Here is a 20,116-nt window from a genome sequence, read left to right as displayed (position 1 = left end):
ATTCCCACCTGCCCCCCTCTGCGTGGCTCCCGGGCTCTGCGCTCCCTTCCCGGAGCACAGCCCTCCGACCTGCTTTCCGCCCTGCTGGGCCAGCTCCCGGCTCCTAGTGTGCTTTGGCCGCGCTACAAAGCCCAGGAAATTCAAAGCAGATTGTGCCCTTCCCTGTGCTGGAATGAGGCGGCTTGGCTCCGGGCTTGCCCTGCCTGAGCTCCAGCGCTGCACCATGGGGCCTACCAGGGGCTCCCTGCTCCATGCTCACCCTGCCGGGAGAGCCCATCACAGGTGGCTTGGTACATGCTCCCCTAACTCCCAGGGCCGCTGTGTGGGTGGCAAGATCCCTTTGCCTTTTGGGCTCCGCTGCCAGGCAGAGTGGGGGGTGTCTGCCCCGCACTCCTGCGCCCGTTGTGCGCCCAGCGCGCCAGCCCCCGCTCCCAGGCCCTGCAGGGCTGGGCTAGGGAGGGAACGGCTGTTTGACTAGCTGATAACCAAATGCTTATTGGACAGTTGACACACTCGTCATAGTCGCTCCCGCCCCCCTTGCTGCCGCTGTCGGAAAGGGGGGAAGAGGAGGGGGAGCCTGGGGTCCCTCCCCTGCTGATCCAGGGCTCTATGCGGCGCTGCTGCTTTGAAACGCCTTGTGGAGCTAAAGGCCATGCTCCTGCAGCGTTTCAAAGTGGCAGCGCCACATGGAGCTGGGGACTCAGAGTCCCCCACTGGCCCCGTGCTCCCTGCAGCACTTTCGCTCCAAAGGCCGAGGCGCCCTTATGGACTAATCGAATAGTCAGTTCAAGTTGCAGCGACTATTCCATCCGCTAACTGACCCCTAGGCTGGGCAGAGGCCTGGCGCGAAGCAGCTGCCGGATCCGTGTGGTTCTCAGGCTCCCTCGCAGCCCGGGGCTTGGCCCCACGGTGCTCTGCCTCCCCCGGGCTGACAGGCTGTGCCCACACTCGCAATAGGCCCTGCTCTCAGCCCAGCCATGGGTGCTACACACCAGCTGGCTTTGTGGGTACAACCCAGGCTCGGCCTCATCTTGCTTAGGGGGCACTGCCCCACACAGAGAGCTGCCCTGAGAGCACAGGCCAAGGCGCTCAAACCCAGTAGAGCTGGGCGGGCTCAGCCCCCAGGACGCAGGAGCCCAAGGTTCAACCAGGCCGAGCAGGGGCCTGACCTGAGCCCCCCACAGCCCAGGGGATCCCATGCTGCTGCCCACAACGGCCTAAGAGCCTTTCCCGCAAACCTCGGACCAAGGCCTCATTTTGCACCAGTGTTGCTACAAATCTCTGGCTGGCTGGGCCTGACCACTCCCCAGCATCAGCCGTTGGAGCCCACGGGGCGCCGGAGCCACCCGCTCCCCAGCATCTGCCAGCTGAGCCCACGGGGCGCCGGAGCCACCTACTCCCCATGGCTGAGCGCACGGGACGCCGGAGCCACCTACTCCCCACGGCTGAGCGCACGGGATGCCAGAGCCGCTGCTCCCCAATATCCATTGGCTGAGCCCACGGGGCGCTGGAGCCACCTACTCCCCAGCATCCCTCGGCTGAGCCCACGGGACGCCAGAGCCACCTACTCCTCAGCATCCCTCGGCTGAGCCCACGGGACGCCAGAGCCGCTGCTCCCCAGCATCCGCCGGCCGAGCACACGGGGCGCCAGAGCCACCTACTCCCCAGCATCCGCCAGCTGAGCCCATGGGGTGCCGGAGACGTCCGCTCCCCAGAATCCCGTGGCTGAGCACACGGGGCGTCAGAGCCGCCTGCTCCCCAGAATCCCGTGGCTGAGCACTCGGGGCGCCAGAGCCACCTGCTCCCCAGCATCCACCGGCTGAGCCCACGGGGCGCCGGAGACGTCCGCTCCCCAGAATCCCGTGGCTGAGCACTCGGGGCGTCAGAGCCGCCTGCTCCCCAGAATCCCGTGGCTGAGCACTCGGGGCGCCAGAGCCACCTGCTCCCCAGCATCCACCGGCTGAGCCCACGGGGCGCCGGAGACGTCCGCTCCCCAGAATCCCGTGGCTGAGCACTCGGGGCTTGTGGGACCCCAGTGTCCCCGGGAGCCCGTGATGCTTTCTGGAGCCGAGGGCTGGGAGGCTCCTCAGTGCCCCGCTGCCAGCTTCTAGAGGTGACATCTCGTCCCCGGGCAATGGCTGCAGCGTCTGTCGCTCGCCCTGGGCTCCCTTTTCAGAGCCTGTCCCAGGATCCATTTGTGCCCCTGCCTGGAGCTGCCCTGACCCCGGCAGCCCTGAGCCTCACGAACGTCCCCGCCACCGGGCCTGGCCCTCGGCCGCCGCAGTGATGGCAGGTCTGGGACCCCCGTGTCCCCGGGGTGCCTCTCGAGCAGGCTGCCCACGGCCACTCAGACTGCAGCCGGGAGAGGTGCCTGGCGCTGCTGCCGCTCTCTCTGCCAGCCGTTCCCAGCCCCTGCCCTCCAGGGCTTAGGGCGGGAGGCGCTGCCCCCTAGGCTGCTGCTCCGGGGGTGGGCAGGGCCCCTGCTGGGGGCTGTGTCTGGCCAGCCGCAGGGCCCTGGGGCAGCTTCACGCTGGGCCGGGCACCGGGGGCCTGATCTCGGCCAGGGCTGAAGGCAGGAGCCGGAGTCGGCTCCCCGCTGGTGCCAGCCCAGCCGCCGGGGCTGGGCCCTGCTCTGCGCTGGGAGGGGAGGCGGAGGAGGCGGGGAGCAGTAGCTGGAGCCGTCCCTGGCCGCCTGCCTGTCCGGGAGCAGCATTCCTAGGCAGGCAGCGGGCGGGCGCTCGGCTGGGGCCTGCCGCTGTCACTGCTCTCGCACCCCTGCCAGGGGCTGGGGCTGCCACTCCCGGCGGTGCCACTGGCCGGCCCTGACACTGCATCCAGGGGGCAGGCGGGCTCCAGGTGGGTCCGGGGGCCAGGGAGCACGTGCCGAGGGGGGCGGTTCGGGGAGCACCGGCCCCGGGGCTGCATGGGCAGGAGGCGAGCGGGCGCAGAGCAGAGGAATGAGCAGGATAAATATTTACAGCTGGGCTTGGGCGCTGGGGTCAGGAGAGGCATTCCCAGGCCAGCTCTGCTTAGTGTCAGGGGCCAGGGTGGGTCTGGCTGGGCAGGGGCGGGAGGGGGCTGGGAGCCAGGCCGCCTGGGTCCCATCCCTTGGCTGGGGACAGGCTCTCCCACGTCTAATGCGTCTCCTGCTTAGTGCCCGGCTGCCTGCACCAGCAGCGACCGCGCCCACGGCCGAGGGGCAGAGCCGCGGGGAGGAACTGGTGAGTGGCAGCCCCAGGGGCCAGGCCTGTCCCTCTGATGGGGATCCGCAAACGCGGGGGGGGGGGGCCTGCTGCACGTGGCATAAGGGGCTGCCCCCCGGGCACGCAGCCAGCAGGGGTTCGATTCCTGGCTCCCTGAGGGGGCCGTGTAGGGCTCTGGGGTCTGGGCGGTGCCCTGATCTCGGCGGGGTCCAGGCAACACCCTGGTCCCTCCTGCTAGCATCACCCCCCAGCCCGTTAGCAGCACGTGCGGCCGAGCTCTGAGCTGGGGGCTTTCCCCTGCTCTGCCTGTCTCAGCGTCGGGGGGGCAGCCCCCCGCCAGCCCCCTGTGCTGTGGGCAGGCCTGGCAGCTGGGGGCAGCCGGCTTGCTGAGCCGCGGGAGCGGGGCTGCCCTGCTCTGGACAGGAGCCAGTTCCGGGGGCTGTGGTGGGGCCGGGCGGCTGGAGGGTTAGGCAGGGCTGGTCCCTGCTCCGGGCCTGTGGATCGGCCCCAGGGCAAAGCTGGGCGCTGGGTGGGTGGGTGCCTGCGACGGGGCTATGAACAGCCTGGGAAACGCTTTCGCTGGCAGCTGGAATCGTCACCTGACGTGCTGGGGTTTGGCACGGGGGCTGTTTTCCCCTTCCTGGCCCTGCATGTGTGGGCAAAGGGGGAGAGTGGCCCCTGCCTGCAGCCTCTGCATGCCAGGAGCAGGCGGGGAAGGGTCGCTGTGCTGGGGGTGCAGCTGGGAGCCAGGACTCCTGAGTCCTGTCCATAGCTCTGCCGGAGGAGTGGGGGCTAGTGGTTAGAGCGGGACAGAGCCAGGACTGTCCATAGCTCTGCCGGAGGAGTGGGGACTAGTGGTTAGAGCGGGAGGGAGCCAGGACTGTCCATAGCTCTGCCGGAGGAGTGGGGACTAGTGGTTAGAGCGGGAGGGAGCCAGGACTGTCCATAGCTCTGCCGGAGGAGTGGGGACTAGTGGTTAGAGCGGGAGGGAGCCAGGACTGTCCATAGCTCTGCCAGAGGAGTGGGGACTAGTGGTTAGAGCGGGAGGGAGCCAGGACTGTCCATAGCTCTGCCAGAGGAGTGGGGGCTAGTGGTTAGAGCGGGAGGGAGCCAGGACTGTCCATAGCTCTGCCGGAGGAGTGGGGACTAGTGGTTAGAGCGGGAGGGAGCCAGGACTGTCCATAGCTCTGCCGGAGGAGTGGGGACTAGTGGTTAGAGCGGGAGGGAGCCAGGACTGTCCATAGCTCTGCCGGAGGAGTGGGGACTAGTGGTTAGAGCGGGACGGAGCCAGGACTGTCCATAGCTCTGCCGGAGGAGTGGGGACTAGTGGTTAGAGCGGGAGGGAGCCAGGACTGTCCATAGCTCTGCCGGAGGAGTGGGGGCTAGTGGTTAGAGCGGGAGGGAGCCAGGACTGTCCATAGCTCTGCCGGAGGAGTGGGGACTAGTGGTTAGAGCGGGAGGGAGCCAGGACTGTCCATAGCTCTGCCGGAGGAGTGGGGACTAGTGGTTAGAGCGGGAGGGAGCCAGGACTGTCCATAGCTCTGCCGGAGGAGTGGGGACTAGTGGTTAGAGCGGGAGGGAGCCAGGACTGTCCATAGCTCTGCCGGAGGAGTGGGGACTAGTGGTTAGAGCGGGAGGGAGCCAGGACTGTCCATAGCTCTGCCGGAGGAGTGGGGACTAGTGGTTAGAGCGGGAGGGAGCCAGGACTGTCCATAGCTCTGCCGGAGGAGTGGGAGCTAGTGGTTAGAGCGGGAGGGAGCCAGGACTGTCCATAGCTCTGCCGGAGGAGTGGGGGCTAGTGGTTAGAGCGGGAGGGAGCCAGGACTGTCCATAGCTCTGCCAGAGGAGTGGGGGCTAGTGGTTAGAGTGGGAGGGAGCCAGGACTGTCCATAGCTCTGCCGGAGGAGTGGGGACTAGTGGTTAGAGCGGGAGGGAGCCAGGACTGTCCATAGCTCTGCCGGAGGAGTGGGGGCTAGTGGTTAGAGCGGGAGGGAGCCAGGACTGTCCATAGCTCTGCCGGAGGAGTGGGGACTAGTGGTTAGAGCGGGAGGGAGCCAGGACTGTCCATAGCTCTGCCGGAGGAGTGGGGACTAGTGGTTAGAGCGGGAGGGAGCCAGGATTGTCCATAGCTCTGCCGGAGGAGTGGGGACTAGTGGTTAGAGCGGGACGGAGCCAGGACTGTCCATAGCTTTGCCGGAGGAGTGGGGACTAGTGGTTAGAGCGGGAGGGAGCCAGGACTGTCCATAGCTCTGCCAGAGGAGTGGGGACTAGTGGTTAGAGCGGGAGGGAGCCAGGACTGTCCATAGCTCTGCCGGAGGAGTGGGGGCTAGTGGTTAGAGCGGGAGGGAGCCAGGACTGTCCATAGCTCTGCCGGAGGAGTGGGGACTAGTGGTTAGAGCGGGAGGGAGCCAGGACTCTGTCCCCACCTTCACTCTGGAGTGGCCCAGCTTGGCTGCAAGGCCCGGCTGGCGCTGTGCCCGGTTTCCCGGGGCAGAGTGGGGTGGCCCAGTGCTTGGGGCCGGGGGCAGGGCTGAGTTCTCGGCGCTGCCCGGAGCTAGCCAGGGGCTGCCGTCGGCCCCTCTCCGCCCCTGCCCAGTGGTGCTGGGTCCGCCAGCAGGGCTCTGCTCCTGAGGCCAGCCTGGGAACGGGGGTGGGGTCGGTGTTGTTTAGGGGCCGTGATAAGCGCAGCGCCAGGCCTGAGACAGGGCGTGGGGGGCTGGAGCAGGCTGAGCTCCGGTGGAACTGCACCTGGACCCCTCTTCTGTTAACCCCGCCACAAGGGGAACCCCTGGGTGGGTGGGGAAACTGAGTCAGCCAGCAGGGCAGTGGCCGAGATGGGTCCCGCTCCCCGGCATGCCGGCTTCCAGCTGCATTCTCCCCCCAGAGCCCGGTGCCATGGCCACCTGGCACATGGCCCTGCTGCTGAGCCTGGCGGGACCGGTGCATTCCCAGAGCCGGGGGGGCCAGGCGGCCGAGCCCCGCGCCGGGGCCAAGTGCACCTTCACCTTCATCGTGCCGCAGCAGAAGTTCACGGGGGCCGTGTGCTGGAGCAGCGTGCGCGTGACCCCTGAGCCGCCCGGGCCCAACCGCAGCGAGGCGCGGGCGCTGCAGGAGGCGCTGGGCCGGCAGCAGACGGAGCTGCAGCGGCTCCGGGGCCTGGTGGAGGTGGACGGGGCGCTGGTGAGCGAGGTCAAGGCCCTGCGCAAGGAGAGCCGCACCATGAACGCCCGCGTGAGCCAGCTCTACACTCAGCTGCTGCATGAGATCCTGCAGCGACGCCGCCGGCCTGGCTCGCTAGCCCAGCTCGAGGAGCGCGTGGCCAACGCCTCGGCCCAGGCGCTGCACCTGGCCGCCGGCTACCGGCAGCTGGAGCTGCGCTACCAGGCGCTGGCCACCCTCGTCAACAACCAGAGCGCCCTCATCCAGCGGCTGGAGCGGCAGTGCCAGCAGGGCACCGGGCCAGCCCCCCCGCAGGTACCTCCTGGCAGGGCTACCCCGCTTTGCTATGCGCACGTGCAGATCGCATTTTGTTACGTGCACTATTGTGGTTTGGTGCACGATGCAGAAATGGTGCGTGACATGGAGGTGGGGTGGCATATGGGTGCACATAACAAAATTCATTCTGCACATGGATGATCTGTGGCAGGGGTGGGGCTGAGGGATTCAGAATGTGGGGGGCTCAGGGCTGGGAGGACAGGAGTTCTGGGGGGCAAGGAGGCATCTGGGGTATAGGAAGGGGCTTCAGACTGGAGCCAAGGGTTTGGAGTGCAGGAGGGGGCAGGAGATTAGGGGTGTGGAGTCGGGGCAGGAGCTAGGATCAGGAGGGGCTTAGGGCTGAGGCACACATTGGGGTCCAAGGCACCTACCTGGAGCAGTTCGCGTTTGCTCTTGGGGGAACAGGTGGCTGCATGCTGCCCTGGGCTCACCTGCAGGCCCCGCCCCCCGCAGCTCCCATTGGCTGTGATTCCCGACCAATGGGAGTGGCAGGGTCCAAGCAATTCCAGCCGAGCCCCATAGCCCAGGGCTGCAGCCCCTAAAGCCTCTTTCTTAACGCAGCCCAGCCGCCGGGCTCCCTGCGGGGCCCGTGTGTCCCCCCAGCCGCGGGGCTCCCTGCGGGGCCCGTGTGTCCCCCCAGCCGCGGGGCTCCCTGCGGGGCCCGTGTGTCCCCCCAGCCGCGGGGCTCCCTGCGGGGCCCGTGTGTCCCCCCAGCCGCCGGGCTCCCTGCGGGGCCCGTGTGTCCCCCCCAGCCGCGGGGCTCCCTGCGGGGCCCGTGTGTCCCCCCAGCCGCCGGGCTCCCTGCGGGGCCCGTGTGTCCCCCCCAGCCGCCGGGCTCCCTGCGGGGCCCGTGTCCTCCCCCAGCCGCGGGGCTCCCTGCGGGGCCCGTGTGTCCCCCCCAGCCGCGGGGCTCCCTGCGGGGCCCGTGTGTCCCCCCAGCCGCGGGGCTCCCTGCGGGGCCCGTGTGTCCCCCCCAGCCGCCGGGCTCCCTGCGGGGCCCGTGTGTCCCCCCAGCCGCCGGGGCTCCCTGCGGGGCCCGTGTGTCCCCCCAGCCGCGGGGCTCCCTGCGGGGCCCGTGTGTCCCCCCCAGCCGCCGGGCTCCCTGCGGGGCCCGTGTGTCCCCCCAGCCGCCGGGCTCCCTGCGGGGCCCGTGTGTCCCCCCCAGCCGCGGGGCTCCCTGCGGGGCCCGTGTGTCCCCCCCAGCCGCGGGGCTCCCTGCGGGGCCCGTGTGTCCCCCCCAGCCGCGGGGCTCCCTGCGGGGCCCGTGTGTCCCCCCCAGCCGCGGGGCTCCCTGCGGGGCCCGTGTGTCCCCCCCAGCCGCCGGGCTCCCTGCGGGGCCCGTGTGTCCCCCCCAGCCGCGGGGCTCCCTGCGGGGCCCGTGTGTCCCCCCCAGCCGCCGGGCTCCCTGCGGGGCCCGTGTGTCCCCCCCAGCCGCGGGGCTCCCTGCGGGGCCCGTGTGTCCCCCCCCCAGCCGCCGGGCTCCCTGCGGGGCCCGTGTGTCCCCCCAGCCGCCGGGCTCCCTGCGGGGCCCGTGTGTCCCCCCAGCCGCGGGGCTCCCTGCGGGGCCCGTGTGTCCCCCCAGCCGCGGGGCTCCCTGCGGGGCCCGTGTGTCCCCCCCAGCCGCGGGGCTCCCTGCGGGGCCCGTGTGTCCCCCCAGCCGCGGGGCTCCCTGCGGGGCCCGTGTGTCCCCCCAGCCGCCGGGCTCCCTGCGGGGCCCGTGTGTCCCCCCAGCCGCCGGGCTCCCTGCGGGGCCCGTGTGTCCCCCCCAGCCGCGGGGCTCCCTGCGGGGCCCGTGTGTCCCCCCAGCCGCCGGGCTCCCTGCGGGGCCCGTGTGTCCCCCCCAGCCGCCGGGCTCCCTGCGGGGCCCGTGTGTCCCCCCAGCCGCGGGGCTCCCTGCGGGGCCCGTGTGTCCCCCCAGCCGCGGGGCTCCCTGCGGGGCCCGTGTGTCCCCCCCAGCCGCGGGGCTCCCTGCGGGGCCCGTGTGTCCCCCCAGCCGCGGGGCTCCCTGCGGGGCCCGTGTGTCCCCCCAGCCGCCGGGCTCCCTGCGGGGCCCGTGTCCTCCCCCAGCCGCGGGGCTCCCTGCGGGGCCCGTGTCCTCCCCCAGCCGCGGGGCTCCCTGCGGGGCCCGTGTGTCCCCCCCAGCCGCGGGGCTCCCTGCGGGGCCCGTGTGTCCCCCCAGCCGCGGGGCTCCCTGCGGGGCCCGTGTGTCCCCCCAGCCGCGGGGCTCCCTGCGGGGCCCGTGTGTCCCCCCCAGCCGCGGGGCTCCCTGCGGGGCCCGTGTGTCCCCCCAGCCGCCGGGCTCCCTGCGGGGCCCGTGTGTCCCCCCAGCCGCCGGGCTCCCTGCGGGGCCCGTGTGTCCCCCCAGCCGCCGGGCTCCCTGCGGGGCCCGTGTGTCCCCCCAGCCGCCGGGCTCCCTGCGGGGCCCGTGTGTCCCCCCCAGCCGCCGGGCTCCCTGCCGGGCCCGTGTGTCCCCCCAGCCGCGGGGCTCCCTGCGGGGCCCGTGTGTCCCCCCAGCCGCGGGGCTCCCTGCGGGGCCCGTGTGTCCCCCCCAGCCGCCGGGCTCCCTGCGGGGCCCGTGTGTCCCCCCCAGCCGCCGGGCTCCCTGCGGGGCCCGTGTGTCTCCCCAGCCGCGGGGCTCCCTGCGGGGCCCGTGTGTCCCCCCAGCCGCGGGGCTCCCTGCGGGGCCCGTGTGTCCCCCCCAGCCGCCGGGCTCCCTGCGGGGCCCGTGTGTCCCCCCCCCAGCCGCCGGGCTCCCTGCGGGGCCCGTGTGTCCCCCCCAGCCGCGGGGCTCCCTGCGGGGCCCGTGTGTCTCCCCAGCCGCGGGGCTCCCTGCGGGGCCCGTGTGTCTCCCCAGCCGCCGGGCTCCCTGCGGGGCCCGTGTGTCCCCCCCAGCCGCCGGGCTCCCTGCGGGGCCCGTGTGTCCCCCCCAGCCGCCGGGCTCCCTGCGGGGCCCGTGTGTCCCCCCCAGCCGCCGGGCTCCCTGCGGGGCCCGTGTGTCCCCCCCAGCCGCCGGGCTCCCTGCGGGGCCCGTGTGTCCCCCCCAGCCGCCGGGCTCCCTGCGGGGCCCGTGTGTCCCCCCCAGCCGCGGGGCTCCCTGCGGGGCCCGTGTGTCCCCCCAGCCGCGGGGCTCCCTGCGGGGCCCGTGTGTCCCCCCAGCCGCCGGGCTCCCTGCGGGGCCCGTGTGTCCCCCCAGCCGCGGGGCTCCCTGCGGGGCCCGTGTGTCCCCCCAGCCGCCGGGCTCCCTGCGGGGCCCGTGTGTCCCCCCAGCCGCCGGGCTCCCTGCGGGGCCCGTGTGTCCCCCCCAGCCGCCGGGCTCCCTGCGGGGCCCGTGTGTCCCCCCAGCCGCCGGGCTCCCTGCGGGGCCCGTGTGTCTCCCCAGCCGCGGGGCTCCCTGCGGGGCCCGTGTGTCCCCCCAGCCGCCGGGCTCCCTGCGGGGCCCGTGTGTCCCCCCAGCCGCCGGGCTCCCTGCGGGGCCCGTGTGTCCCCCCCAGCCGCCGGGCTCCCTGCGGGGCCCGTGTGTCCCCCCCAGCCGCCGGGCTCCCTGCGGGGCCCGTGTGTCCCCCCAGCCGCGGGGCTCCCTGCGGGGCCCGTGTGTCCCCCCCAGCCGCCGGGCTCCCTGCGGGGCCCGTGTGTCCCCCCCAGCCGCCGGGCTCCCTGCGGGGCCCGTGTGTCCCCCCCAGCCGCGGGGCTCCCTGCGGGGCCCGTGTGTCCCCCCCAGCCGCCGGGCTCCCTGCGGGGCCCGTGTGTCCCCCCAGCCGCCGGGCTCCCTGCGGGGCCCGTGTGTCCCCCCAGCCGCGGGGCTCCCTGCGGGGCCCTTGTGTCCCCCCCAGCCGCGGGGCTCCCTGCGGGGCCCGTGTGTCCCCCCAGCCGCGGGGCTCCCTGCGGGGCCCGTGTGTCCCCCCCAGCCGCCGGGCTCCCTGCGGGGCCCGTGTCCCCCCCCCAGCCGCCGGGCTCCCTGCGGGGCCCGTGTGTCCCCCCAGCCGCGGGGCTCCCTGCGGGGCCCGTGTGTCCCCCCAGCCGCCGGGCTCTCTGCGGGACCCGTGTGTCCCCCCAGTCGCCGGGCTCCCTGGGGGGCCCGTGTGCCCCGCAGCCATGAGCACTGTGTGGGGGTCTCGTTAGGCAGGTGGGCGGCCAGGTGGCCCCCAGGGCGGGGTGCAGGGGGTGATGGGGGGCAGGGGGGTCAGGCAGGCAGCGGGGCCCAGCAGGGCGCTATGGGGGTGCCAGGCTCAGGCCCCCCTTGTCTCCCCACAGCCCCCTCTGGTGCCGGTTGTGCCCCCCCGCGCGGCCGGCGTTGCTAACGAGAGCAGGGCGTATTTCGACGCTGCGGCCGAGCTGCAGATGGACCAGACGGAGCTGCCCCCCCCGACCCTGCCCTCCGGGCCCTCCGGTGAGTCAGGGAGCTGGGGGGAGGGCGGGCTGCAGCCCCCTCGGCCTGTTCTTGGCTGAGCCCCGTGCTGGCTGCCTGCAGCCGGGGGGGGGGGGGAGGGCTGGCCCATGGCCTCCCTCTGCAGGGCTGGGACGTGCCCCCCTCAGGATCTGGCAGAACATTCACGGGGGGGGGGGGGGAGCCACGATTCACCACAGGCCTTCCAGCCTGGCAGTGATACAGTGCAGCCCTCGTCCGACCGGCCCCTTGGAGCCCCCCCACGCGCCCAAACCTGCCCCCTTCCCCCACTTGGCTCTGCCTAGGCCCATCTCTCCCCACACGGATGGCCTGCGGGCTTCCCCTTCGGCTCCCTCCTCCCCCAGCCCAGCCCCAGGGACCAAAGCGGTGCCATGGGGCCAGCGAGTGGGGGGTGACTGCAGCCCTCCCCTTTAGTGGGGGGGCAGGGAGATGTCCGGGGAGCCAAGGGGCGACTGACGTGGCTCCCTGGCACAGGGCCGTGGCGCGACTGCCTGGAGGCGCGGCGCGCTGGGCACGCCACCAGCGGGGTCCACGTGGTGCAGCCTGGGGGCTCGGGCCCGTCCCTGCAGGTCTGGTGCGAGCAGGAGCACGAGGGCGGGGGCTGGACCGTGATCCAGCGGCGCCAGGACGGCTCCGTCGACTTCTTCACCACCTGGCACCACTACAAGGTATGGGGGGGGCACACGGCCGGGGGGGTCTGGGAGAAGCTTGGGGCCTAGCCTTCTGGCACACGGCCGGGGGGAGGTTTGGGGACCTGGCCAGGGAGGGGCGTGGTCAGGGGGGCACACGGCCGGGGGGAGGTTTGGGGACCTGGCCAGGGAGGGGCGTGGTCAGGGGGGCACACGGCCGGGGGGAGGTTTGGGGACCTGGCCAGGGAGGGGCGTGGTCAGGGGGGCACACGGCCGGGGGGAGGTTTGGGGACCTGGCCGGGGAGGGGCGTGGTCAGGGGGGCACACGGCCGGGGGGAGGTTTGGGGACCTGGCCAGGGAGGGGCGTGGTCGGGGGGCACACGGCCGGGGGGAGGTTTGGGGACCTGGCCGGGGAGGGGCGTGGTCAGGGGGGCACACGGCCGGGGGGCTGGGAGCATTCACCTGGGGATACAGGGCATGGGGGGCACAGGGCAGCCCCTGGTGGGATCCATCCCCGGGGGGCTCTGGGAGCAATGCCACCACCTCGCCGGGCCAGGGCAGGGCTCAGCCCCACGCAGGGCCCCCAGCCTGGGGCAGGGCCTGAGCAGCCAGTGACTGTCCCCTCACTGCCGTCCCCCCAGCTTGGCTTCGGGCCCCTGGCGGGCGAGCACTGGCTGGGCCTGGAGAGCGCCCGGCGGGTGACGGGGCAGGGCCCGGGGCCCTACGCGCTGCGGGTGCTGCTGGAGGACTGGGCAGGGCGCCAGGCCTACGCCCACTACGACCGCTTCCGCCTGGAGCCCGAGAGCGACGCCTACCGGCTGCGGCTGGGCCGGTACCGCGGCAGCGCCGGCGACTCGCTGGCCTGGCACGACGGCCGCCCCTTCAGCACGCGGGACCGCGACCACGACGCCTACGCCGGTAAGGGCCCGGCGGCTCTGGGGGGAGGGGGGCTCCTGGGCCGGGGGGGCACGGCCCCCAGCACCTCCTGGCCCCGACGCCGTGTCCCTCCCCCTTGCAGGGAGCTGCGCCCAGTACCAGAAGGGCGGCTGGTGGTACAACGCCTGCGCCCACTCCAACCTCAACGGGGTGTGGTACGCAGGCGGGCACTACCGCAGCCGCTACCAGGACGGCGTCTACTGGGCCGAGTTCCGCGGCGGCGCCTACTCCCTGCGCAAGGTGCTGATGATGGTGCGGCCTGTGCTCGACGCCTGAGCCACCCGCCCCGACGCCTGAGCCCCCGGAGCCGCCTGAGCCCCCAGAGTCGCCTGAGCCACCCGCCCCGACGCCTGAGCCCCCGGAGCCGCCTGAGCCCCCAGAGTCGCCTGAGCCACCCGCCCCGACGCCTGAGCCCCCGGAGCCGCCTGAGCCCCCGGAGTCGCCTGAGCCCCCCAGTCATCCAATGCCTGCACTGCCTCAGCCCCCTGCTGCAGCACCTGAGCCCCCAGAGCCACCTGCCCCGATGCCTGAGCCCCGGGAGCCTCCCACACGCTGGGCAGGCCACAGCATCACTAAAGCCCAGAGGGAAAACTGCCATCACGGGGAAGGGCCCCCGGAGCCCCCGGCCTTGCCGGCCCCAGCGCCCTGGACACGGCCGGTGCCACGAAGTCTTTATTGTCACTCGGTTTAAAAAGGCAGCTGGGAAGAAACGGTTGCCACGGCGCTGGGCACGGGGGTCAGAGCATCATCCCCTTTTGCCCAGGGCACACGGGCAGGCCCAGCGTCTCAGGCAGGGCTGCAGAGGGCACGTCCCCCCGACCCGCCGTGGCTTGGTCCTGGGGCAGCCGGCCTCGCCCCCTTCAGCCCCGCATCCCGGCTCCAGCCCTGGCCCCAGGCCTCCCTGCGGGGCCCCCGGCGTCCTGCGGCCCCTGAGCCGTACAAGGAATACACGGAGGGGAGGGCAGAGTTGCAGAGCCCTCTCCAGGGCGCAGCGGAGGAGAAAGTGCAAGCAGGGCCCCAGGGCCGGGGGGGGGGGGCTAGTCCCCGGAGTCCTCGCTCTCCTCCAGGTCGTCCAGGAGCAGCTCGTCCAGGTTGCACTGGGCCAGGCTGCCCTGGCTCAGGCAGGTGGCCACGGTGGAGCCGGTGCTGTGGTGCTCCTGGCTGGCACACAGCACCTTGGGCAGCTGGTTCCTGGTGCGGCTGCGGGGGTGCACGCAGTGGGTGCCAGGCACATGGGGCTCTGCGGGGGGAGGGGAGGAGAGCGTCACACGCGGCAGCGGCTGGGGCTCATGGGCCGCTGCCCACCCGTTACCAAAGGGGAAACTGAGGCGCGGAGCGGGACTGGAGTCCATGGCAAAGGCTGGAATAGAACCCGGGGGTCTGGGCTCCCACCTCCCCCAGCCGGGTGGTACCCGGGCGCCCTGGCTCCCAGCCCCCCACCTCGGCGGTTGTAGCAGTCCTCAGCGTAGCAGGAGTGGGGGTTGCGGCTCCGGGGGCCGAGGGCCTGGCGCGGCGAGAGGATGCAGCTGGGCAGCACGCGGGTGCCACACATGAAGCAGGGGGAGGCCATGCCCATCTGCGCCGAGCCACTGCCAGGGAGAGAGCGGGGGGCGGGTGAGTCAGACGCCCCCAGAGCTGCCTGGGCGCCCCCTGCCCCCGGCCCCTCACCTGAAGCTGCGGTTGCAGGAGGGGCAGTGGAACTCGGCCGTGCCCCACATCTTGTCGTAGGGCACCGGGTCGTAGCGCCTCCTGCACAGCCGGCACCGGGACACCTGCGGGGGCGCCAGAGAGTGAGCGGCCCGGCCCCGGCACCCCCCCCCCCCCCCGCCGTACCTGCTTCCGCTGGGGCACCCGGCGCCACCAGGCGCTGTCGCAGGGCTGGCAGGCGAACTGGCGCTCGGCCCAGGGCAGGAGGTTGTGGCTGGCGTGGTCCAACATGCGCAGGTTCCGCTCGGTCAGGGGCAGCACCCGCAGCTGCCGGGCTATGGCCTGGGGGGAGGTCGTCTGTGTTCTCCTCACTGACTCCTGGCCCTCCCCCCACCTGCTTCACCGAGCTGGCCAGGGACAGGCTCCCTCGGGTCGACCGGGGTCTAGGGGGCCCGGCCAGACGGGGCCCTGAGCTCGGCTGGGGTCTGGGGGGGGGGCCGAGCCCGACGGGGCCCTGAGCTCGGCCGGGGTCCGGGGGGGGGGGCCCGGCCCGACAGGCCCTGAGCTCGGCCGGGGTCTCTATTCGCCATTGTGGGAGCTGCGGAGGGCAAGATCTGCCAGGAACAGGGAGCTAAGGCTCCGCTCCTTGGGCCTGGCCCCCTCACCTTGATGTCCTGGTCGTTCTCACAGTCCTGGCTGGATTTCTGCACAGGGAGGGACAGCAATAAAAGGAGAATGCAAATAACCAGACGTGTACGAATAACGACACTCAGCGCTGGGACCTCGTGCCAGGACAGGCGGGCACCCCCTCCCCCAATGCCAGGCGCCCTCCTCCAGCCAGGGACAGACACAGACCACGCACACGTACCCAGGCAGACGCGCTCACCTGTTTCTGCTGCTCCTCTTCTTGCTTCAGTTTCTCCACCACGCTCTAGGGGAAGCGAGAGGAACCAGGCTGGAGAGGGAGGCTCAGCGAGACCCGGGTGACCCAGCCGCAGCCCAGCACCCCAAGGCGCAGACACCCGCCCTCCCGCCGTGAGCAGGGACCCCAGAGCCGTGCCTGGCGGTGACGGTGACGGCCGGGGCCCCCCAGCACAGCCCCATGCCCCCACCGCTGAGAACGGAGACCTACCTTCATCACAGGGTCCTGCTGCAGGGCCCGGCGCTCCTCAGGGTCCATGTCTAGGGCAGGAGAGACCCTGGTTACCCCCAGCCTCTCCGCCCAGCCTGCCCCAGCATCTCGCCCCCCGCCCCGGCCCACGGGCTGCGCCCGCACTCACCCTCCAGCTGCTCCCTGCAGAGCACGATGACCTTGCAGACCATGGCGTGGTCGTTGCAGTACCGACCCATCAGCAGCACGGCCTGCTCCACGCTCACCTGCCCATAGAACTTCTCCCGCAGCCGCCGCACGCTCTTCTCCAGCTGCCAGGCGAGCCCACCTTACACAGCCGGCCCCCCCGGCCTCCCGGGGACACTGCAGGGCCCCGCTCAGCCCTGGGAGGGGCTCTGCCCAGGAGCCCGTCTGCTGAGCACAAGGGGGGCCCCGGGGCTGGGCCTGGGTTCATCCGCCCCCCCGCCTGGCCCAGGGAGCTGGCTGTTTCTGGGCCCTTCCCACCTCTCACCTGCCCTGGTATGTGGCGGGAAAGATGCCGCAGGACAGAGCAGATGCCAGCAGGATGGGGGGGCCTGAAACCTCCCTCGGGCTGCCAGCCTGGGCTCACGACTCCCCCCGCGGATCCGCAAGGCGCCTGCTGGCTCTGCCGGCTGGGCCCGTGGTCACAGGCTCCCTGCCCAGGCCAGCGCAGGCCAGAGTCCGAGGGCCCCGGAAGCACCAGCCGGACAACGGCTCCGTCACATGCCAGGAACCAGTGGGCCTTGCGCAAACCCCTGGCTGGGACGGCCGGGGGCCAGACCCACAGGGCTCTTAGCTCGGCCCCGCGGGTCCATTCTGGGGGGCAGGCGCCCTCCAGCCGGGGACTCCCCCAGAGAGCCGGAGCTCTGCGGGCGCCCCACGCTGGCCCAGGCAGGGACCGTCCAAAGACGTGGCGGGCGGGCACGTGAGGCTCCAGCAGGGCCGAGCGCCCCCCATGCTCCCAGCACCGGGGGGCCGGCGGGGAAGGGAGGAGGCCAAAGTCCTTGAGCCCTGGCCCAGTGCTGGCTGCTCAGGCCACCCGCTCACCAGTGGGGCCCATGCGCCCGGCTGGGCTCTCAGCGCCCCAGGCGGCTCTAGGCCTGGCAGAGGCGGGGGGGGGGGCGATGCCCTAGGCAAGTGGGGCAGCCAAGTCCTGCTCCAGGGCTCGTCCCTACCCTCCTGGCGCTGCCCCCCATCTGCCCCATGGCCCCGCCCCGGCACACCCTTCCTCTGCCCCATGGCCCTGCCCCAGCACCCCCCTCTGCCCCATGGAACCTCCCCTCGCCCGCCCCCCTCCTCTGCCTCAGCACCCCCCTCCTCTGCCCCATGGAACCTCCCCTCGCCCGCCCCGCCCCCCTCCTCTGCCTCAGCACCCCCCTCCTCTGCCCCATGGAACCTCCCCTCGCCCGCCCCTCCCCCCGGCGCACCCCTCTGCCGCGGCGCCCCCCGCCCCGTACCTCCACCGCCGCTCTCCGGTGCTCCATGGCCCCCGGCGCCCGCCCTGCGTCGGCTCCTGCGCCCGGACTCGCTCCGCCCCGCCGGCCGCTTTCGCTTTCGCCCGCCGGGCGGCTCCTCCCCCGGGGCGCAGCGAGCTCCGGGCGCCCCTGGCCCGAGGGGTCCGGGGAGGGCGCGGGGCGGGGACGCACCTGGGGAGGCTCCGGCCCCTGCCCCGTCCCAGCGGGCCGGGCTCCCTCGGCAGGGAGCAGGGCGGCCAGGTCCCTCCCTGCTCCGCCAGCACCTCCCGTCCGGGGTCCGTCAGCGCAGGGCCCTGGGGTCTGCCCCGTGATCAGCTGCCTCGAGCCCAGAGCTGCGCCCCACGGGGACAGGGGCAGGGGCCCGGGCGGAGCGGTTTGGCCCTGGGTCGCCCTGCAGTGTTCTCAGACCAGCCAGCTCCCCGGTTCTTTGGGCGCTGGAGGGGCAGCCCCAGTCCCGTGCCCGGCCCTTCTCCCGCCGGGCCCATCGCCCCAGGCCTCGGCGCCCTCACTGCAAAGGGCTTCGGCCTTATTGGCAAGCAGGCCAGGCGCAGGGAGCCCCCAGCCCCCAGCCCACAGGGCTCCATGCAGCTGGCCAGGTCCCAGCTGGTGTAAAGGGGTGCAGAGGCGTCGAGGGGCGGCACCTCTTTGTGCCAGGCGGGGGCTGTGTCCCTGACATCCACACGCAGCCCCTGCGGAGCCGGGTTCCTTGTTCCTGCGCCTTGGCAGGAAGGCCCGGCCCAGAAAGGGTGTTGCTCCTGATGGAGCTGGGGCGCTTGGTAGCAGCTGGGGCGCTGGCCTTTGGTTCCCATTCTGACTGGCCGAGGTCGAGTGGAGCCGGTCAGATTAACGGACGTGTTTGTTAGATGCAAACAGAATAAAGTCCAGAGCAGAGAAGATCGCCTCTGTGCCAAGTAAGGCCCAGTTCCACTCAGCCGGAAAAAACACCCTGAACCCAGTTCACTGGGAGAAAGGGTTTACATGGAAAAATTGGGAACATCTTAAGAGCATTTTACTAGATGTCCAAAAATTGAGTCAAGACAGAAAGTCACACTGGTTCAAAACCAACCAAACCCCACCCCTAACTTAAGGGGTAGTGAAAGTGGCTATGAAGAATCATATATAACAAATGGGAGTAAGGAGAAGTTTAGAGTAACAGATAGATATTAGAAGTTAGCAAGTGTAAAACATTGATAAAGGAAGCAAAAGGACACAAGGTAGAAGAACAGGGTTGGAAGAGACCTTAGAAGGTCATTTAGTCCAACACCCTGCTCAAAGCAGAGTCAACCCCAACTAAATTGTCCCAGCCAGGGCTTTGTCAAGTCGGGCATTAAAAACCTCTAGGGATGGAGATTCCACCATGTCCCTCATCAACCCATTCCAGTGCTTTACCGCCTTCCTAGACAATATCTCCTAATAGCCACCTAGACCTCCCCCGTTGCAACTTGAGCCCATTGCTCCTTGTTGTCATCTGCCCCCACTGAGGACAGCCCCTCGCCAGCCTCTGTGGGACCCCCCTTCAGGTAGCTGGAGGCTGCTCTCAAATCCCCCCTCACTCTTCTCTTTGGCAGACTCAATAAGCCCAAATCCCTCAGCCTCAGCTCTAAGGCTGTGTCTACACTGGTGAGTTTTTGCACAAAAACTTGCGGCACGTCCACACTACAAGTGCGTTCTTGTGCAAAAAAAGTACCGTAAATCGTAAGAACACGGGGCTTTTTGCACAAGACTTGCTCCTCTTTCTTTGAATAAGAATCCTGCAGTGTAGACGTAGCCTAGCCCATGTGCTCCAGCTCCTCAGCAGTTTGGTTGCCCTTCTCTGGCTCTCTCCAATGTGCCCGCATCCTTCCTGTAGTGGGGGGCCCAGAACTGCAACACGCCAGCTGTGGCTTCCCCAGAGCCAAATCAAGGGGACTCATCACTTCTCTAGATTGGCTGGCAATGCTCCTAACCCAGCCCAATGTGCGTTAGCCTTCTCGGCTACAAGGGACCCTGTTGACTCACATCCAGTGTCTCCTCCACTCTCCTCCCCAGATCCTTTTCTGCTGAACTTGAGAACTTGCTCCATGATTTCCCCAGGGACTGAGGTGAGACTGACTGGTCTGTAGTTCCCTGGATTCTCTTCCTTCCCTCTTATAAAGATGGGCTCTGCATTGGCCTTTCTCCAGTTTCCCAGGGATTCCCTTGATTGCCACGAGTTTTCAAAGCTAATGGCCAATGGCTCCACATCAGCCAACTCCCTCTGCACCCTCAGCAACGCCGGCCCAGAAGGCATATTTGAAGCGTGTGTGAAAGTAGAAAGAATTATACTGTAAGAGAAAGATGAATTGTACTGTAATAATTGAATAAGTTGAAGGAATTCTGTTTGTCTTTCAAGAGGAAGAAGAAAAGTATGTTAATGTTGATTGTAGGTATGCAGATCAAGGTGCTAGCCAATTTGGGCCTGAGTTTAACAGGAAAAGGAACATTAGGTGTTAGACAGAAAGCAATTCCAGATAATCAGGGAGATATAGCCAGGAGATTGCTGTGTGCTTGATATTGAAATGAAGATCCTTAACCACACTAATAATGTGAAGTTTTGCCACACCCTTTGATCTTGTTAACTTGGCCTTTTGACTGTATAAAATCAAGGGGTTTGAACCTTGTATGGTACTCACATTTTCTGAATGCATTTTAGCAAAGCTTTGCAGAATAAACAGAGCAGTCTGCCAAATCTGTGAGTCCTGTCTGACTTTGACAATTTGGAGGTTCTACCGAGATGGCAACCGTCTTCGCTGAGGCTGTGTGATCCCTGACCGTCTTGCAGGATGACCGTGGTAGCTGGCACCTGGGCATTTGGCCGGAGCGGTCCTCTGCCAGAATGGAAAGGTGCACAGCCACAGCGAAGTCTACGCCATCGAACCTGTTGGTTCCCGCTCTGTTCTGGTAGGGATCCCGGGATCTAACATCAGGACTCTGGTCAGGTAATTATTTCTATGTTTTGTCCGGACTGAGGACTGTCTTGTCTCTGTGTCTGTCCGTCTTCCCTGTGGTGTGAGTGAGTCTGGGAGCCATCCCTGTCCGGGGACTGGCTGACCAAGGGGGCTCAGGATGCGCAGGGGCTGTGCAGGGGGGGCCCAGGATGTGCAGGGGCCGTGCAGGGGGGGCCCAGGATGTGCAGGGGGCCCAGGGTGGTCTGGGCACAGGGGCCGTGCAGGGGG

General features: G+C 70.1%; 2 protein-coding genes across 4 annotated transcripts; one reads left to right on the top strand and one right to left on the bottom strand.

Moving 5' to 3' along the window:
* The first annotated feature begins 2,689 nt into the window (after positions 1-2,689).
* On the top strand, positions 2,690-13,188 carry ANGPTL6 (angiopoietin like 6). Of its 2 annotated transcripts, XM_075902511.2 has the most exons (7): positions 2,690-2,856; positions 3,155-3,221; positions 6,088-6,677; positions 10,950-11,085; positions 11,578-11,771; positions 12,374-12,650; positions 12,751-13,188. In XM_075902511.2, the coding sequence occupies exons 3-7, from the start codon at positions 6,099-6,101 to the stop codon at positions 12,942-12,944; spliced, it is 1,380 nt and encodes a 459-aa protein (XP_075758626.1). In that variant the 5' UTR covers positions 2,690-2,856; positions 3,155-3,221; positions 6,088-6,098; the 3' UTR covers positions 12,945-13,188. The 2 variants fall into 2 exon arrangements, with proteins under 2 accessions (XP_075758626.1, XP_075758627.1); XM_075902512.2 differs by lacking the exon at positions 3,155-3,221.
* Positions 13,189-13,327: 139 nt separating this feature from the next.
* SHFL (shiftless antiviral inhibitor of ribosomal frameshifting) lies at positions 13,328-19,563 on the bottom strand. 2 transcript variants are annotated; one of them, XM_075902513.2, is made up of 9 exons: positions 16,905-19,555; positions 15,596-15,737; positions 15,448-15,497; positions 15,202-15,246; positions 14,981-15,019; positions 14,502-14,657; positions 14,337-14,440; positions 14,109-14,257; positions 13,328-13,908 (listed from the first exon to the last, which is right to left on the bottom strand). In XM_075902513.2, exons 1-9 carry the CDS (start codon positions 16,929-16,931, stop codon positions 13,706-13,708), a joined length of 915 nt encoding a protein of 304 aa, XP_075758628.2. In that variant the 5' UTR covers positions 16,932-19,555; the 3' UTR covers positions 13,328-13,705. The 2 variants fall into 2 exon arrangements, with proteins under 2 accessions (XP_075758628.2, XP_075758629.2); XM_075902514.2 differs by lacking the exon at positions 15,596-15,737 and having other exon boundaries at positions 16,905-19,563.
* Between the last annotated feature and the right edge of the window lie 553 nt (positions 19,564-20,116).

Source organism: Pelodiscus sinensis, chromosome 31 (assembly GCF_052426305.1).
Source record: "Pelodiscus sinensis isolate ZL-2025 chromosome 31, ASM5242630v1, whole genome shotgun sequence".
NCBI lineage: Eukaryota > Metazoa > Chordata > Testudines > Trionychidae > Pelodiscus > Pelodiscus sinensis.
This window is presented reverse-complemented; position numbering and strand designations above follow the sequence as displayed.

What these genes read in the sequence shown, in the direction of transcription:
- ANGPTL6 (XM_075902512.2), top strand. Translation starts at nt 6,099, where the DNA reads ATGGCCACCTGGCACATGGCCCTGCTGCTGAGCCTGGCGGGACCGGTG. An exon ending in CCACCTGGCACCACTACAAG is followed by an intron (nt 11,772 to 12,373) that starts GTATGGGGGGGG and finishes CCGTCCCCCCAG; the next exon opens with CTTGGCTTCGGGCCCCTGGC. An exon ending in CGACCACGACGCCTACGCCG is followed by an intron (nt 12,651 to 12,750) that starts GTAAGGGCCCGG and finishes TCCCCCTTGCAG; the next exon opens with GGAGCTGCGCCCAGTACCAG.
- SHFL (XM_075902513.2), bottom strand. Translation starts at nt 16,931, where the DNA reads ATGGAGCACCGGAGAGCGGCGGTGGAG. An exon ending in ACCGGAGAGCGGCGGTGGAG is followed by an intron (nt 15,738 to 16,904) that starts GTACGGGGCGGG and finishes CTCGCCTGGCAG; the next exon opens with CTGGAGAAGAGCGTGCGGCG. An exon ending in GGGTGCCCCAGCGGAAGCAG is followed by an intron (nt 14,441 to 14,501) that starts GTACGGCGGGGG and finishes GCGCCCCCGCAG; the next exon opens with GTGTCCCGGTGCCGGCTGTG.